This window comes from Eleutherodactylus coqui, chromosome 1, assembly GCF_035609145.1.
Source record: "Eleutherodactylus coqui strain aEleCoq1 chromosome 1, aEleCoq1.hap1, whole genome shotgun sequence".
NCBI lineage: Eukaryota > Metazoa > Chordata > Amphibia > Anura > Eleutherodactylidae > Eleutherodactylus > Eleutherodactylus coqui.
In genome coordinates this window covers 499,845,827-499,864,751 of record NC_089837.1, presented here as the reverse complement: position 1 = coordinate 499,864,751, position 18,925 = coordinate 499,845,827, and the positions used below count along the sequence as shown (strand labels likewise).

Sequence of the window (18,925 nt, the reverse complement as noted above, 5' to 3'; positions counted from 1 at the left end):
TTCCTCCTTTTGTAATGTTACTCAGCAGGGACCTATTGTACTGTGATGTGCAGTGGTTCTCAGGTATGTAGTTAACAACCATTTCCCAACTATGGCCCTTCATGGCTACATGTGACCCGAGCAGTTTCACAGGGCATCAGGAAACAGTTGTAAGAGAGGCACCCTGGTGGATGTAGGCTGGGGGTGATCGCCCTCTTTAGGTCCACCAGGTGCTGATGATCTTTTATCTATGTGTGATATCTTATGGAGCTACATGAATCATCCTTGTCCTGGCTCTCTCTCCTCTGATGTTCTGAGGCACTGCTGTCAGCCCATCGATGCCCCCATAACACAACCACTTAGTTCTACTAAGGTTTTTATTTTATGAGCTTGGTTCTGGTATTGTATCTATGTTATGAGCTTGGTTCTGGTATTGTATCTATGTATTGACCTTGGTTCTGACATTGTATATGTATTGAGCTTGGTTCTGTATTTAGGCTAAGACCTTGGTTCTGCAATTATGTTATGAGCTTCGTTCTTACCTTCAGACATACACTGAACTGTGGCTATATTTGTTATGAGCTTGGTTCTAGTTCAATATTTATGTTATGAGCTTGGCTCTGGTGCTGCATTTATGTACAGAGCTTGATTCTACTACTGTTTGATTCTGTTACTTCTGGACAGGCTGTGAGAACAACGACCTACATGAAAGCAACCCAAATAAGGGCTGGAGGAAAGAAAGGGGGGTTGGGACGTGCATACACAGCCGGACACCAACATCAAACAAGCACAAAACCAAATATGCATACAAACAACCACAAAGTCAACAGACGCCAAAATACTTACCAAATGTACTAAACTACCAGGCAGATGGAAATATCTATAAGTACTTATGAGGAACTGGTTTGTATTTTGGCCAGAATACGTAAGCTCACAAGCCCACGTCAAGAGTCTCTACTCTAAAACCACAAAAAGGGAGCCCTGCGTACAAGCAGGGCTATTGTACTAATAGAGACATCCCCACACTGGGCTCTAGGGACATGGCTTATTCTAGAAGGTAATATGCAGGAACAACAGACAAGGGAAATATACCATACATACTGACCAGGACCCTGTTCACACCAAGTGTAGTCCACACTTACATACATACTCTGAACAGGACCTTGTTCACACCAAGCCTAGTACACACCTTCAAACATACACTGTACAGCACCTTGTTCACACTTAGTGTAGTCCACACCTTTAGACATACACTGGGCAGTACCTTGTTCAGACCAAGTGTAGTCCACATCTTCAGGCATACACTGGATGGACCTTGTTCACACCTAGTGTAGTCCACACCTTCTCTGGGGAGATGCGGGCGTTGCTGTGCTCCTTCTAAGTCAGTGGGTTTATTGTTCTGCACTTTTCATCAGCACTGTAGGAGTTAATCCTCCCCAGTGCTCTCAACCCAGCTATAATAGGCTATTACCCTCATATTTAGCTGAGCTGGGGATCCTCCTCCTTGCCTGAGTATTGGTGTGAGTTTGTCTCATTCGCCTTGCAAAGGTCTTTGCTTCAGACTCCTGTGTCTGACCTGATCCAGGGACTTGCTACCTGGGTTACGTTTTTACTCTGTCTGCCCCGACATTGGACCGGACACTGATTGTAGTTCAGACTGTTTTGTGGTGTGTTGCATTGGTGTCTCTGACTCATGTGGGTCAGCTGCCAATTACATCGGGACTACTCCAGGAGGTATCACCCTGCTTGGGTTCCCACAGCAAAGTACATATCACTGTACAGGGGTTAAAGGCTGCATACCGGGGAACTATCAGGATAACTCCCTTGGGATTAGCCCAAACCAAACTGGTTAGTTGGCACAGTGGGTCCACACTCGCTGTCCACAACAGTATACTCAGGCCATGGACCCCGCTGATCCCTCCCATAGGGGACTCTCGAAATTGTTCCAAGAGATGGCTCAACAGTGTGAATGCCAGTAGCAAATACTGTCGTACTTGTACATGGTGAACGCTCTCCTGAACTCCATAACAACTATTGCAGCAGCACTGCAGCCCTACTCAGCAACCGCAACCCCAGTAATGTCCCCATAGTTAGCCTCTGTGGCAGTATCTGGCCTTTGGTTATCTGCCCCTCCACGTTATAAAGGAGATCCTGAGCAATGTCATGGATTCATTAATCAGTGCTCTTTACACTTCGAACTATTGTCTCACCTGTTCCCTACTGACCGCGCCAAGTGGCTTTTATGATGTCTCACCTTTCCGGACAGGCGCTGCCTGGATAAACCCTCTCTGGGAGAGAGACAATCCTGTAGTCAATAGCCTAAGCATGTTTATGGAGATGTTCTGGAGGGTTTTTAATGAGCCTGGTTGTACAACTTCTCCCTTTTGCGTCTACATCAAGGCAGTCTCACTGTGGGTCAATATGCCATTCAATTTCATACCCTGGCCTCGGAGTTGGGCTGGAATAATGGGGCCATGGTGGGAGGGCCTGGCAAGTCGCATTAAGGACAAATTGGCAAGTTGTAAGAGTCCATCTTCCCTGGGCACCTTGATCTCTCTGGCTACAAGAATAGATCTTCAATTCCAGGAAAAGATCGAAGTGACGGACCAGGAGAGATCTATCCAACTGGCACACAAGTTCCAGATGCCACTTCCTACCTCTCAGACTTCCTCCTTGGCTATTGGTCCAGAGCCCATGCAAGATTGATAGGCTCAAGATAACAGAGGAGGAACGCGTGCTCAGATGTTCCAAAAATCTGTGTATGTACTATGGAGCCCAGGGGCATTATGTCCGTACTTGTCCTCTTAAGCCGGGAAACTCTCAAGCCTAGGGTCAGTAGGAGTGGCTAGGTGAAGATCAGTCCTCTCCAAGATTGAGTTTACCCATGACTTTGTATGTCTCAGGTACTCAGTTCACAGTTTTAGTCTTCGCTGTCCCTAGTAAAGACCTAGTTCACACCCAGTGTAGTCCACACCTTCAAACATACACTGAACAGAACCTTGTTTATACCTAGTGCAGTCCATATCTTCATACATACACTGAACAAGTTATTGGGCTGGTTATGCTCTAGCTGCATCAGTACCTGCATTACAGAGGGGAAAAGCTTCTTTCCCGATGCTTGTTGGATGTCAGAGTGGTACTGTTACAGGGCTCGAACCCGAGACCTCTTGCGCTCTAGCTGGGAACTCTCTCTACAGAGCTATCTAGGCCTCTGGACAAGTTCCCCTGCATACCTTGACCTTGTTTCCAGATCCTACTATCCAGCCTCTGTTTTAGCTCTGCTGGTTCCTGTTTAGGACTTCCTATAAAAGGCTGGCCCTGATACTCCTTCCTTGTGTGATTATTGAGCTTCAAGCTCTACTTCTGCCTGCTCCTCTGCTATTCAACTGAGATCTCCTGTTGCTGACCCCTGGCTTCCCTTCTGACTACGCTACCGGATTCCCTTATCTGTACTGCAAACTGAGACCTCCCGTTGCTGACTCTTAAGACCTACGGCTACTACACCTGAGCCTCTATTCTAGTGCCTGAAACCGCTACGCACTGGCTCCTTGTATCTTCTAGGAGAGGAAGCTTCTCTACCACCTAAGCACCATTCAATTCTCAAATAAATACCACCATACAGTGTTCAAATAATACTGACAAGCAGTGACCAAACTACAGCTCCATACATAAAGAAGTATAATAGAAGTGCTATACAATGTCTAAAAAATACTTCTATGCAACATTCCTTGTGGCATCCCCTTCAGCAAGGACTGTTGCACAGCTTGGAAACCCCCCAAAATGGACTGTCCAAACACAGACTTTTATTCTTCTAATGTCTCTCCCCATATCTTGTCATTTGGGTCACTTCAGAGTTTCGACCAGCTATAAAATACATTCATTGTGAACGCTGAGGCTAATAATACTGCTAGTAGTATTATAATGGTGGAGAATCAGCCTCGGTATTTAGATATACATCCTATTCACATTCTCCGAGTGGATTCCTCTTCATGTTAAAAATAGCTGTAGGAAGTAATCAGTATGGGAGGAATTTCCACCGTGTTAGTCCTTCAGTCTCCGGGCACGCCGCACCACAGAGACGCTTTTTTTTTAATTATTAGGCTTGTCTTCAAATGACCTCCTAGGTGACCGACAAATGATGACTGCAGAGCGTACAACCTTTCAGCTACATACTGACTTTGCTTTAGTCTTGCAGAACCATTAGTCATCAGCCGCATCAATATTCATTGCTGTTATCTTTGCTTTTTATGCATATTTATATTTTTTGTAATTTTTCTCTGGCGGCTTTCCAAATGTGATGTAACTTGTACATTGCTTATACTATTTTCAGATTTTTCAGGCAATATAACAAGCACTTAACTAAAAAAAAATTCCAAATTTTTGCCCAGCCCATGAGGCCTTAGATCACCTCACCCTCCCCAGAACATGGCGATGAACAGCTTTCAGCATTTTGCGTTCATCATGGCCATACTCATAACCTCATGGTTGTAGAGCCTAAGATGGCCAGATTTAGTGCAAAATTATTGAACCCTCTAGAAAGTCAAGAGACAAAAGGTCTTCAGACTAAACTCTTCAGTTTGGAGTCACAATGGCCAACAGCTGATTTTGGTGGGGACGCAACAGTCAACCAGATATTTTCTAATATGAAATGCATAGCCCTCAACTTACAAAGAATGAAAAGAGGGATCCATGTGCCATAGCAAATATTTCTCTGATAAGCCACACTTCTAACCCTATCTAAAGGTTTCCCCAATAGTACCCTTAAACACAATCAAGGTGTCATCAATTGTGCCCCCAAATGTAGTGAAGGTGCCCAAGGTAGTGCCACAAAACGCAGTATAAATGCCCTAGTAGGGCCCCCAAATGCAGTAAAGGTACCCCCTAAATGCAAGCCCACTCTATAAAAATATCTCTGGTAGTTCCCACATCTCAGTTAGGATGCCCCCAGTAGTGATCCCTTAACTAGTTAGCTCTTTTCAACTTTTGGCATACTCCATGGAAGCACTACTCCGCTGTCTGACATCAGAAATAATTGTGGAAGGACGAGCAGGCAACACCAGGGAGACACTATGCAAGCCCTGAGCCAAGTGTGGGGTGCTCAGGGTACTGTGTAATGACTCATATGGGGACATTGTTGACAGCGGCCAACATAGCCTAGGAAGAGCGCCAATGGTTGAAAACCTGGACTGTTCCACTGAAACTGGGATAGTTAGGAGCTTGTAGTATTACATTTTTGTTAGCCGTTTAGTCGTGGACGACCCTCGGTGGCCCTAAAGACGTTTTCGGTTTTGCACTGCTTCTCAGTTATGTGATATCCATGCCACTATCAGCTTTGACAGTATTGGCCATTGTGCTCTTTGGGGACCGGGTCTTCTTTTGCTGCTGATCTGTCCAAGGATTATAAATTTTAGTGACTCTACATGCTGCTCAGAACAACAGTTCTCTCCTCTGGCTCACCAAGGGACGTCCCGAGTGGTGGACCAACCTTTATGACTTACATGGACAGCGGTTTTCTCCATGAGAGGTATTTTTTCACAAGCTTTGTGTACTGTTTGGCTGAGACTTTCACCTATTCCTTCCAGCATATTCATTCCATGTTGTTTAGGGTGACTTGCTGAGGTTCGCAGTCTTCAGACAGTGTCACGGATTCCAGACGTTGACTTGGCCATTGTAGAACATTGATACTTTGCTTCCCACCCGCCATATTGCTATGGCCTTGTGCTTAGAGTGTGAATGAAGCCTGATACATCAGACCTTTCCTACTGTCCATTCACACAGTTCCCAGTGCTAAACTGGCTGTACCAACCACAACCTTTTCAGTTAGTGCCTTTCATCAGTGTGTATCTCTCCATATACTGATATCCAACATGCATGTGGCACCTCCTGTTCTAGATTTCCTTATTTTCAGCATTTTCCTTTGTCAGTAACTGCTAAATGCACAGCAACAAACTGCTTGGGCGACGAATCCAAGAGAAAAAAAGACAGACGGAGTGAAATGTTAAAAACAGTTGCAGCTGTATTTAATTAAAGCCCAATCTTCCCCATAATAATACATTTCCAACATGGCCTTGTTCTCATGACATGAACGCAGCTGTCGTCAAATGGAGATTTTTTTCCCCTTCTCCACTTTTAGATGCAGCTGCAGTCAGTTCTGGAATTAAGAGAAGGAACCTCGTCAATGACTAAGTGTCTGCATATCAAATGCTTCCTCTTGTCTCTGCTTTTTCTTGCTAACCCCCTGGGCTCGGAGTCTACAGCTTGAGCTGCTATTAAGTTGCTTTTATCAAATATCGCTTGAAATTAAAAAAAGAAGGGAAAACATACTAGTTTACATGGCACCAAGTGTAACACTTGCATCGATTCTAGAAGAGTATTTAAGGGGCTGTCCACTGCTCCTTTCAGCTAGAAGGAACGTTCTAAGATCAGCTTATCATAGAGTTCCCCAGTAATCAGTTGTAATTGGTGGACGAACCAGGCAGGAAGTGTATAATTTCGCAGCAGCGCCACCACTGGGAAAATTAAGTATTACATGGTTGCCATTGAAATCAGTTGGCTGTTTTTTGTAATGCTTGGGGTCAGAGGAGGATGTCAAGAGCTGTTCTGACCAACAGGTACTGTATAGTCAAGCAAGTCATAGCTGAGTACCATGTTGGTGCTCCAACTGTGGTTGTAGAGGCCAAAACAGGTCCAATACTCTACTGGATGGGGGTCTCTAATAAAGTGTCCATTCAGAGGACTTTTTGAGTATCCCATGAATCTCTTCTTAGGAGACCACATAAGAATATTGGCGAAACAGGGATAGCCACAGTGCCCATGGCATATAGCCATTGTTCCTCACAAACATCAGCCACAATGACCCCATACATGTCAGCCTTATTGCTCCAATAGTCACAAGCATAGCGGATACATGTTTGGTGATAAAAGCAGTAACCCCGGTGATACACATCAGTCAAAATCAATACTGTAGATCTCTGATAAGTCTACTGTCAGGATCGGCTACCCTCGTATATATGGTAAATAGTCAATGTGTGCTATGAAAAATACAAAATTGTTCACACGGGGGAGGTGAAGAGGGATATCTCTGGTAAAATTCTCATTATAACCAAAATGTCCATCTTGTCATCATGTCAACCTACACGGCCATACGGCTCTTCTCATCCACCATATGAGCGGCTCTGACAAAAAGCTTCATCTGTTGGCATACGAAATATGTAAATTGCAGCTAAACTTTTAAAATACACTCCTAAGAGAGAATGATAAAAATAGTCCAAGTGATATTAAGAAGAAAACTGTCCAAGTAGCAGGTTACTAAGCAACTTGGTATAAATGACACTAAGTCCTCCTACACTTGTCAATATGGCTCATTCTCAGCGTTCTGTTGTTACATATAGCTCTGTCACGGTGTGCCATATCAAGTGCATTTCGTTAAAGGGGCCTCTCAGGTAAGATATATGCACAGTAAACAAATATTGGAATAGACAAGCTATACTGCAGGCATTCTTAGGTTTTACTAAGATTGGTCTACGGTTACTAGGGGTTCTCTGCATTGGACAATCCTTACCTGTTAGAAGAGTTATTTGACATTAACCAGTTCAGAAAGCATTATCCCCTGCAGTGATAGTAAGTGTTAAATTTCCCTGCAGCACCCCCACAGGGAAAATTAAGTATTACACAGTGTCCATTTACATCATTGATTAGTCGTGCTAATGGCAGACAGGAAGGGTTCTCCTTGTAACCGTTCTCCGATCTGACCAAGAGATGAAGACCTCAGAGAAACCCTTTTTATATTCCCCAACATGGTGTATAGAAGTAGGGTTTTCTAAGCTGTAAGGTAAAGTCCCCTGGTCCAAGCACCGAGTCGTGACCGACTCCTAGGATGACACCACATTGTAATGTTTTCTTGGCAGACTGTTTTTTTTTTGCAGGGTGGTTTGCCATTGCCTTCCCCAGTCATCTTTACCCCCCAGTAAGCTAGGTACTCATTTTACCAACGTTGAGCCAGTTACCTGAACCATTCAGGGATTGAACTCGCAACCTTCAGGTCATGAGTGAGAGCTTAGGATTGCATTCTGCTGCCGTAACACTCTGCGCTCGGTGTCTGTACATTGCATAGTGCCTGGTATTTCAGCTCAGTTCCACTCACTTGAATGGGGCTTAGCAGTCTCAGACCATGTGACGGATGAATGTGATGTCACATATTCAAGAAGACTGTGCAGTAGTGCACACACATGACCACCACTCCATTCATTTGTGGGCATTTGGGACCCCTGTTCTCATGATTCATGAAAGTTTCAGCAGTTGGACCTTCACCAATCTGATACTTATAAGGTCCTACTCATGGGACCTTAATCTCAAGATCAGTGGGGTCCTCCTCCAACCAGCCAGTTATTTGGCTTCTTTTGGATTCATATGGAGCTTGACTGAGAAAAAAACTTCTGTTTACCTCACTATGAAATTAGAGGCATAAGGAGGTACAGTAAGACCCCGTACATCTCAATAGTTACCCTTTTACACCATCAAATAATATGCAGACACAGCACAACCATGTAGAAGAGTGAACAATATAGAACTTTGCGTGACTGGACAATATAGAAGAAACCATGACTGGGTACTTACTATTTTGTATATGACCTTTTAGTAAATGGAACAATACCCTTTTGGAAAACTACTGCTGGTGGAGTGCCAGTTGTGTTTTGATGTTACAGCAGGCTATCGTAGACTAAAATGTGTTTTGAATATTATATATCGGTTTTAGGAGTACATCAAACTCAACGGTTACATCGCTGACCCAGAATTTGACTGCGATGTCTATCTGCTATCTATCTTTAAGGCAATTTATTTCATGGTAGCCCAATAAATAATGGTCCTCAAGAATGGCCTCGTAGGTCTGCAGGCTATTCAACTGTGTGTTCCAGTCTCAGTCCATCTTGATGTCAGTCATCATCTCAACTGTGTCATAGATATGCCTTTGTTTTAAACTGGGTCATCATCTTGTGTACACAGCCAATAGCAGAAAGTAAAAGTGAGATATGAACAACTTCGGATACCGTTACTTGGCAAGGATGAAAAAAAAACACTCTTTAAAAACTAAAAAGACAAAACTTCAAAGATGTAGGAAGAGTTTTTAAGGGTAGAGTCTACAACAATCCCCTCTCTAAATAGTTTTTCGACTTTAGACATCTATGGCATCTCTACGGGATCTGCTAAAATTCTGTGATAGGTGAGGGTCCTAGAGATAGAAGGTCTATCCAGAGATCCCATAACCACTATTCTGCAGCCTTAATCTTGCTCATCTATTTCCATAACTCTCATAAACGTTAACTGAGATGTAACACCCAAAGACGCTGTGTGCTGCAGTAGAGGGCAACCGAGTCCTGATCAGTATGGTTGGATGAGGAGATTTTGTCCTAAACAGGAAGAGGGACATAGTGGTAGTTAATATAAATGTCAGAACTCAAACCTCGGAGCTCTTGTACTCTAGGCATCACTTCTACCTGCTGAGCTATCCAGTCCTTTGGATAGCTCCTCTGTATGACTTTTTCCATGTTTCCTGCTCCTGATCCAGTTTCCTGTTTGGCTCCACCTTGTACTTCAAGATTGGACATCCTATAAAAGCCTGGCCTTTCCACTTCCTCATTGCATGATTGCCTATAGTCAAAAGCTCCACCACCTGCCTGATCCTCTGTACTGCAACTGATACTACCCATTGTACGGACCTCTGGCTTTCCCTGACTATGCTACCTGCCTGTTCCTCTCTACTACAACAGATACTACCCATGTACTGACCTCTGGCTTCCCCTGACAACGCTATCTGCCTGCTCCTCTGTACTGTACCTGATACTACTGTTGTACTGACCTCTGGCTTCCCTTGACCATGCTCTGCCCATATTGGTTGCAATACTAAGGCTTTGAACCCCGAAATGGACGGTTACAGTAAGAGTGAGAAGAGAGAGTGTGAGTAGGAGATTCATTTCCAGAGCGGAGTTACCAGAGTAGTCACAGTGCAGAACTAGAATAACAGTACAAGAAGATACAGCTTTGAGGTTGCAAGGCAGAATATTGTCTGTGAAGTGTCAAAGTAGGTCGAATACTGGAGCTACTGGTATTAAATGGAGAATGTCATGTTACATCACTACTGCTCCCCTGCTTCACCTGTCTTCAGGCGCCCCAACATGCATGCCGTGCTCTGTCCTCCTCTCCGCCCCTGATATCTGCATGTAAGACTCACATGCACACCCGTCCCCTCTTTTAAAGGGCCAGAAGCGGTCCATAGACCTGACTCTGCAACAAAGACCATATCCTGTTTGGAGAGGTCAAGGGTGAAAATTGGGGTTTCTGAGGTGCTGCTTCTCCAGTTATCCTAAAGTGAAACCAGTGTGTGGCAAGGTGGATCAACATTCATCTGCCTGACAGAGAACAAAGAGCTAATTAAATAACCATCAACATCAGCACTGATGGGAAAGAGAGGCAAGTCACATGCTCACAACTGACATCTGCAGAAAGGGCACCTGGTGCATGCAAGAGCTGTCGTTGTATAGTGACAAAAAAATCTGATTCAGTGTTATATTTGCATTTACAAGCTGCTTCCAGAGTCTCCTACATTTGCCACAGTTTAAGTTAGTTGCCAACATTTCTTCAGTGAAGCTAGAGTAAATGCAATTTCCTTGTAGTGTGTCACAGTCTACCGGCATGTGCATATGTAGGACCATTGGATCTCCTTCTAGAAGCGGCCACCACTTCAGCTTCTAGAACACATTCAGTTGAAGCCAAATGGAGATATGATTGTTCATTTGTTCAATCCTCTTCATTATGTCTATAAAAGCTACAAAAACGGCCAAGTAAGGGACCCGTCTTTTTTGATAGGCGGTAAGCCCCCAATCGCCAGTGGGAAAACCCCTTAAATTTTCCATTAACCATACAAATACACATATTTAAAATGCTTTAGCTTTAGGACTAATTTCTATTAATTGCAGTCATATTTTGAGGTGGTTAAAGAAAGGAAGGCATATTCTAAATGTCTTCCAATGTCCTTGAATGAATAGTATAATATGCAGAGACAAGTTTAAAGTCTTCACGGGTCCGGTGCCTGAGGGGAGTTTGGTGGGATGAGCGATACAGATAGATTACAAAAAATCACTTTCCATATTTCAGATAAATGTGAACTGTTAGAATCCGTCACAACTGCTTCTCTATGGATCTGGGTCATTAGAGAACAAGACAAGCTTGTAGACAAACCAAAATTAAAAAAGAAATCTTACTATTCCCATTGTAATGGCAGTTTTCTTCCTGGAATGCATGAGTCTAATGTGAGGTAATGAAGCGAAACGAGGAGATTTGATTCATCTTTTTCAGTGTAACTGGTTGCATTGCTTTGGGGAATTTATGCAACATTTAAATGGGTTGTGTGGAATTGGAAAAACTTAGCTATTTTGTTCCAGAAACAGCGCCACAACTGTCCATGGTCCATGGGTTGTGGTTGGTATTACAGTCAATGAAGCTGACATTAGAAGGGCAGTTTGAACCTCCTGGGTTCCAATGCAAAATATGTACCAAGACCCCCCATTCAATGTAACATTTATTATACCGGTGTCTTCTAATATGGAAAAAGGGCCTAGAAGCTCCTCAGTGGCCAAGCCAGGGTACAATCACTACATATGCCACCACTATAGCAACGCCCCTGGCTGTGGTCATTATTGCACCCTTGGCTTTTTGCACAAGGCAACTGTATTTTAAAACTTTTTACAGAGGCATTAACTCTCCTTGACTGTGTTGGGTCGGAATACATCGGATTCAAGGCAATTTTAGTGCCAGGACCAACCGAACTCCTACTGCTTTTGGTGTTGATAGTGCTATGTTGATGATTGCCGTTCTGTAACTGTATGGCTATGGCTGGTCACATGAGGCATTCAGACACTGGGACCTACATGCAAGATAAAAAGAAGCGTCAGTATTCCAATGCTCTCTTTTGTCACCAGAAGCTCTGCATGCCACAAGGGAATACGTATCAGGCCGTCTGGTCATGGCCAATGTCACCCCCTGGCACAATGGTGACCTAGTGGACTAGTGTTTGAAACCAGGGTTGATTCTGCACCACTAAGAGGCCTCCTCATGTGCTCCTCTCCCGTTCCTGGTCACCATCAAGCCTGTCTCTGAATCGGAAGACCTGTTGTGGATGTCATGCCTGTGAGCTTTTCCTAACGCTGTTAATAAATTGTTCGCACATTGGACATGTCTGAGTTTTTTAAGACATCATCTCGACAGATGCCCCTCTCTAAAATAACCAGGCCCAATAGGCTTAGCACAGCCTAGAGTTCGGTACCCATGACACTGTGACCCTGACTTCAGACGACCCTCCAGTCAAAACCTTGCTGGCCCCCAATTACAAGATTGTCCATGGCCCAACCATAAACCCATGGGCCCATTTTTTGTGACAGCTAGGCTCTTCCTCTCTCCCTGCACAGTAGAACCCAGCAGCCTACTGAGCATGCTCACAACAATCTCCAATAGATGTTAATAGGTTGTTTTCTGATGTCCAGGTCCCAGCTGGAGGTGGGAACTCACAGCTAAGTGCAGCAGTCGAATCAATTTGGATAACCTAATACCATGCAATAAAGAACATTTTCATAATATTATATGTTTTGCTAAAAGTCTCAAATCAAATGTTCTGCTGGGAAATGGGGGCGCTGAGGAAGATTTAGAAACCAAAAATGGTTTGGGAATATCAATAATACTGGAAAGCATTAGGTACAGGGCAAATAATTGCCAAGTGGTTTAGGCCTACAAGACTATCGTGTCACCATCACATAAAAGATGTAGAAATGCTGTAACATGAAGGATATCCTGAGAGTAAAACCTTAAAAGCAGCAAATTCGCATTAAAAAACATTGTCGATACCAACACATGAGCTTTTTGGTAAAATGAAGTGAAGCTGAATCCATGCTGAGAGAAGATACTGATTTCTCATTACAATGGACAACTATGCATTGTGTCACACTGCGGGGCAAATCTAAAAAGATTTTCAACCAGGGTTAAAAAACATGCATCTCTACTACAAGGGAACAGAGGCGCCATCGAGTCGTCACTTCTGCTCTTCATGCCCCGTACCCATTGACGGGAAGTAAAGCAAAATATATTTTAAAAATGTACATGTAAAAGCTCACAATACTCTCCTGTCGATTCTACTTACTTTGGGTTTTTCCTATGCTGAAAAATGGGAATTATTTCCATTCCCAGGTCACACTGCGGTGTCAGTAGATTGTATAATCTCTCTGTCAAACAAGCAAAAATAAAAATCAACAAATTAAAAGAATTGTGACACATACACAAAGCAATATATACATTCATTGTATATGCCTTCAATGTGTGTGTGTGAATATAACTACTATGGGACGAAGGGGATCAATGATATAATTCCGATCACTATAGTGACAATTAGTACCAATAAGACAATACAGTATATAACTACTATAATAATGCACTAGAGAATATAACTACTATAATACTGCCCCCTATGTACAAGAATATAAATACCATAATAATGCTCTAGACAATATAACTACTATAATACTGCCCCCTATGTATTAGAATATAACTACCATAATACTGCCCCCTATGTACGAGAATATAACTACTATAATACTGCCCCATTTGTACAAGAATATAACTACTATAATACTACCCCTATGTACAAGAATTTAACTACTATAATACTGCCCCTATCTACAAGAATATAACTACTAAAAATACTGCCCCCTATGTACAAGAATATAACTACTATAATACTGCCCCCTATGTACAAGAATATATCTACTATAATACTGCTCCCTGTGCACAAGAATATAACTACTATAATACTGCCTCCTATGTACAAGAATATAACTACTATAATACTGCACCCCATGTACAAGAATATAACTACTATAATACTGCCCCCTATGTACAAGAATATATCTACTATAATACTGCTCCCTGTGCACAAGAATATAACTACTATAATACTGCCCCCTATGTACAAGAATATAACTACTATAATACTGCCCCCTATGTACAAGAATATAACTACTATAATACTGCCCCCTATGTACAAGAATATAACTACTATAATACTGCCACTATGTACAAGAATATAACTACTATAATGCTGCCCCTGTGTACAAGAATATAACTACTATAATACTGCCCCCTATGTACAAGAATATAACTACTATAATACTGCTCACTGTGCACAAGAATATAACTACTGTAATACTGCCCTCTATGGACAAGAATATAACTACTATAATACTGCCCCTATGTACAAGAATATAACCACTATAATACTGCTCCCTGTGCACAAGAATATAACTGCTATAATACTGCCCTCTATGTACAAAAATATAACTACTATAATACTGCCCCCTATGTACAAGAATATAACTACTATAATACTGCCCCCTATGTACAAGAATATAACCACTATAATACTGCTCCCTGTGCACAAGAATATAACTGCTATAATACTGCCCCCTATGTACAAGAATATAACTACTATAATACTGCTCGAATATAACTACTATAATACTGCTCCGTATGTACAAGAATATAACTACTATAATACTGGCCCCCTGTGCATAAGAATATACCTACTATAATACTGCCCCCTATGTACAAGAATATAACTACTATAATACTGCCCCCTATGTACAAGAATATAACTACTATGATGCTACTCTTATGTACAAGAATACAACTACTATAATACTGCCTCCTATGTACAAGAATATAACTACTATAATACTGCTCCTATGTACAAGAATATAACTACTATAATACTGCTCACTATGTACAAGAATATAACTACTATAATACTGCCCCCTATGTACAAGAATATAACTACTATAATACTGCCCCCTATGTACAAGAATATAACTACTATAATACTGCTCCCTATGTACAAGAATATAACTACTATAATACTGCCTCCTATGTACAAGAATATAACTACTATAATACTGCCCCCCTGTGCACAAGAATATAACTACTATAATACTGCTCCTATGTACAAGAATATAACTACTATAATACTGCCTCCTATGTACAAGAATATAACTACTATAATACTGCCCCCTATGTACAAGAATATAACTACTATAATACTGCCTCCTATGTACAAGAATATAACTACTATAATACTGCTCCTATGTACAAGAATATAACTACTATAATACTGCCTCCTATGTACAAGAATATAACTACTATAGTACTGCCCCCTATGTACAAGAATATAACTACTATAATACTGCCCCTATGTACAAGAATATAACTACTATAATACTGCCCCCTATGTACAAGAATATAACTACTATAATACTGCCCCCTATGTACAAGAATATAACTACTATAATACTGCCCCCTATGTACAAGAATATAACTACTATAATACTGCCCCCTATGTACAAGAATATAACTACTATAATACTGCCCCCTATGTACAAGAATATAACTACTATAATACTGCCCCCTATGTACAAGAATATAACTACTATAATACTGCTCCTATGTACAAGAATATAACTACTATAATACTGCTCCCTATGTACAAGAATATAACTACTATAATACTGCCCCCTATGTACAAGAATATAATTACTATAATACTGCCTCCTATGTACAAGAATATAACTACTATAATACTGCTCCTATGTACAAGAATATAACTACTATAATACTGCCCCTATGTACAAGAATATAACTACTATAATACTGGTCCCTATGTACCAGAATATAACTACTATAATACTGCCCCTATGTACAAGAATATAACTACTATAATACTGCCCCCTATGTACAAGAATATAACTACTATAATACTGCCCCCTATGTACAAGAATATAACTACTCTAATACTGCCCCCTATGTACAAGAATTTAACTACTATAATACTACCTCCTATGTACAAGAATATAACTACTATAATACTGCCCCCTATGTACAAGAATATAACTACTATAATACTGCTCCTATGTACAAGAATATAACTACTATAATACTGCCCCCTATGTACAAGAATATAACTACTATAATACTGCTCCTATGTACAAGAATATAACTACTATAATACTGCCCCCTATGTACAAGAATATAACTACTATAATACTGCCCCCTATGTACAAGAATATAACTACTATAATACTGCTCCCTATGTACAAGAATATAACTACTATAATACTGTTCAGTATTGCATGGAGTCCATTTAAATCATATACCTCAGACGTGCGAGTAGCTACATATATAGGATACATGGTGACTCCTGTGGATACCTTCTGTAACATGACCTATATTTTTCACAAATAAGATATGCAGACTCCATTAGCTGTGAATGATTAACTCCCATCCTCGTGAGGAGATAGACTTTCCTGGGAATTATTCCTAGCATCTAACTTGGAGAAGCTGGATGTGTCAGGGGCTCATAACCTCATTAGCTTCAGGAGATAAATATTTTCATCAGGCGCATGCAGCTGTGACACAGTCAGGATCCACCGTCTTGTACATGCAGGTATATACAGCTATATAGGGAAGCTATGAGATTGGTTTACTCTGTCTACAAGGTTCATATATCAGTTCCAGTTACACGAACTAAGAATTTCTGTGAAATTCTCATCAGTTTGACCATAATTCTTACTCTACAGAAACACAAAATATTCACTGGTTGGAGCGAGCACTTGGCAGTCAGGTATTTCTGGGCTAGCACAGACGATAGCGCCAGTACTGGATCTCCATCAGAAGCTTACTTAGATTACTTTCCGTTCTACTGGCAGCTTTATCCACACAGCTGGTTAAATGGCTACTGTCATTTAATCAGAAGTTGTTTTATTTCAACAGAAGGATGCAGCAACGTTGACTTTATCCCTCAAAGGGGTTGTCCGGTTGTAAATCAATAGTATATTGGCGGGTGTCCCCTACCTATGACATCCTGCCAATAAGCTGATTGCCAGACCGCCAAGCTTATCCACTAAGATGATTTCTGCAGGAAGCAAACTGCTCCATTCTTACCATAGTGGCTAGGTTTGGTGTTACAGGCAAAGTTCCCATTCATTTCAATATGGACTTGACCTGCAATACCAAGCCTGTCCATTACAGTAAGAATGGAGCTGCCTGCTTCCTGTAGCAGATGAGCATACCAGCCTGGCTAACAGCTGATCGGCAGGGGGCCCAAGCAATGGAGCCCCCACCAATCTTCTATTCATTGTTTATCTTAAGGATATGTCATCAGTAGTTACAATCCTTTAAAGGGGTTGTCCAGAATTAGAAAAGCATGGATACTTTCTCCTGAAAACAGCACCTGTCTAGAATTTGTGTGTAGTATTGCATTTTACCCCATGCACTCTTATGGGGCTGACCCACAATACCAGATACCCATGAACAGCTGTGCAGCCATTTCTAGAAGAAAGCACCTGTGTTTTTCGAGTCTTTGCCCCTTTGGGACAGCTGATGGTAAGTTTACACCGCTGCTGCCTGAGCACTATGCAGCAGCAATGTTAATTTATGTCAGCTATTTCGCCAGCAATCGCGGCCCTTCCAAACAGGTAAAACATCTGAAAGGGGTTGTTTCTAACAGCCTGTTCAAGTGCCATCATTGGGACCTGATTGGTTCAGGTTCTGATGACGTCATCAGTGACAGGCAATCACGGCGGATTTCACTCTTTCAAGTGTTATTCTCCTTAATCCGGATTTACAAGGGCGTTTCTTGAGCAGAAATCACATGGAAATAGGATCTGCTTCCGTTTTTCTGTCTCTCACCACAGGTACAAGAGGAAAAACGCCTGTGTAAATGAATCCATTGGAAATAATGAGGTAATACACTGTGTGAGTTCTGTGTGCTGCGCAACTGTACGGAATTTTCATGATTTTTTCAGACATGTAAATATGCCCTTAAAGTCACACGTGCCAGATTACCAATATTTGGACTGGTCATTAATTAAGTCATAAACAGGATTGGTCATAAAGGGGTTAAAAGATTTCAGAGATTCAGAAAAAAAAATTGGGGGGATGAGATAACACTGTAAAATCAAGTAAAAAATATGCTCACCTTTCCAGTGTACCCTCTTAGGAGTGTATCTAGCCTCTGCTGCTTGAGGTAAACTATTAAAAAACAACTCCCTGGGTGCATTTGCCATGAAGTGAGTGGAGTCGCTCACCTCAAGCAGCACCACCAAAGCAGGCATGCTGTAAGTGAAGACCATTTGTAAGCAATGGTACATATACATTGCAGAGGTACAGGATGAGTATGAAGCAGGCTTGGGAATTGAGCATGCTTCATATACCCGGTTGGTTTTGTAAAGTATAATACACTGTAATACTTCTGTACTGCAGTATACCGTAGAACTGATCAAGCAATTAAAAATTAAAATTAAGTTAATAATATTTTTTTAAATAAGCAAAAAATTAAAATATCGATGCATGCAGTGATATTTCATCTTGTATTTTAAATGAGAAATAAGCAACTGAGCCTACAAAATGTACATCCAGTGCTAATATGAACTAGCCTTAAGGGGTTGTCCCGCGAAAGCAAGTGGGTCTATACACTTCTGTATGGCCATATTAATGCACTTTGTAATGTACATCGTGCATTAAATATGAGCCATACAGAAGTTATTCACTTACCTGTTCCGTTGCTAGCGTCCTCGTCTCCATGGTGCCGTCTAATTTCAGCGTCTAATCTCCCGATTAGACGCGCTTGCGCAGTCCGGTCTTCTTTCTTCTGAATGGGGCCGCTCGTGCTGGAGAGCTGCTCCTCATAGCTCCGCCCCGTCACGTGTGCCGATTCCAGCCAATCAGGAGGCTGGAATCGGCAATGGAACGCACAGAGCCCACGGTGCACCATGGGAGAAGACCTGCGGTCCACCGTGGGTGAAGATCCCGGCGGCCATCTTCGCAAGGTAAGTAAGAAGTCACCGGAGCGCGGGGA

The 18,925-nt window shown here is 41.9% G+C and overlaps 1 protein-coding gene across 2 annotated transcripts in view; it reads right to left on the bottom strand.

The window, feature by feature from the left end:
* The window catches only part of NOX4 (NADPH oxidase 4), a 176,707-nt gene that overhangs the window by 34,081 nt on the left and 123,701 nt on the right, over nt 1–18,925 (bottom strand). For both annotated transcript variants that reach the window (XM_066587077.1, XM_066587086.1), the window contains one exon: nt 13,166–13,247. In XM_066587077.1, the coding sequence (XP_066443174.1) occupies nt 13,166–13,247 (82 nt within the window). The remainder of the gene's footprint in view (nt 1–13,165; nt 13,248–18,925) is intronic.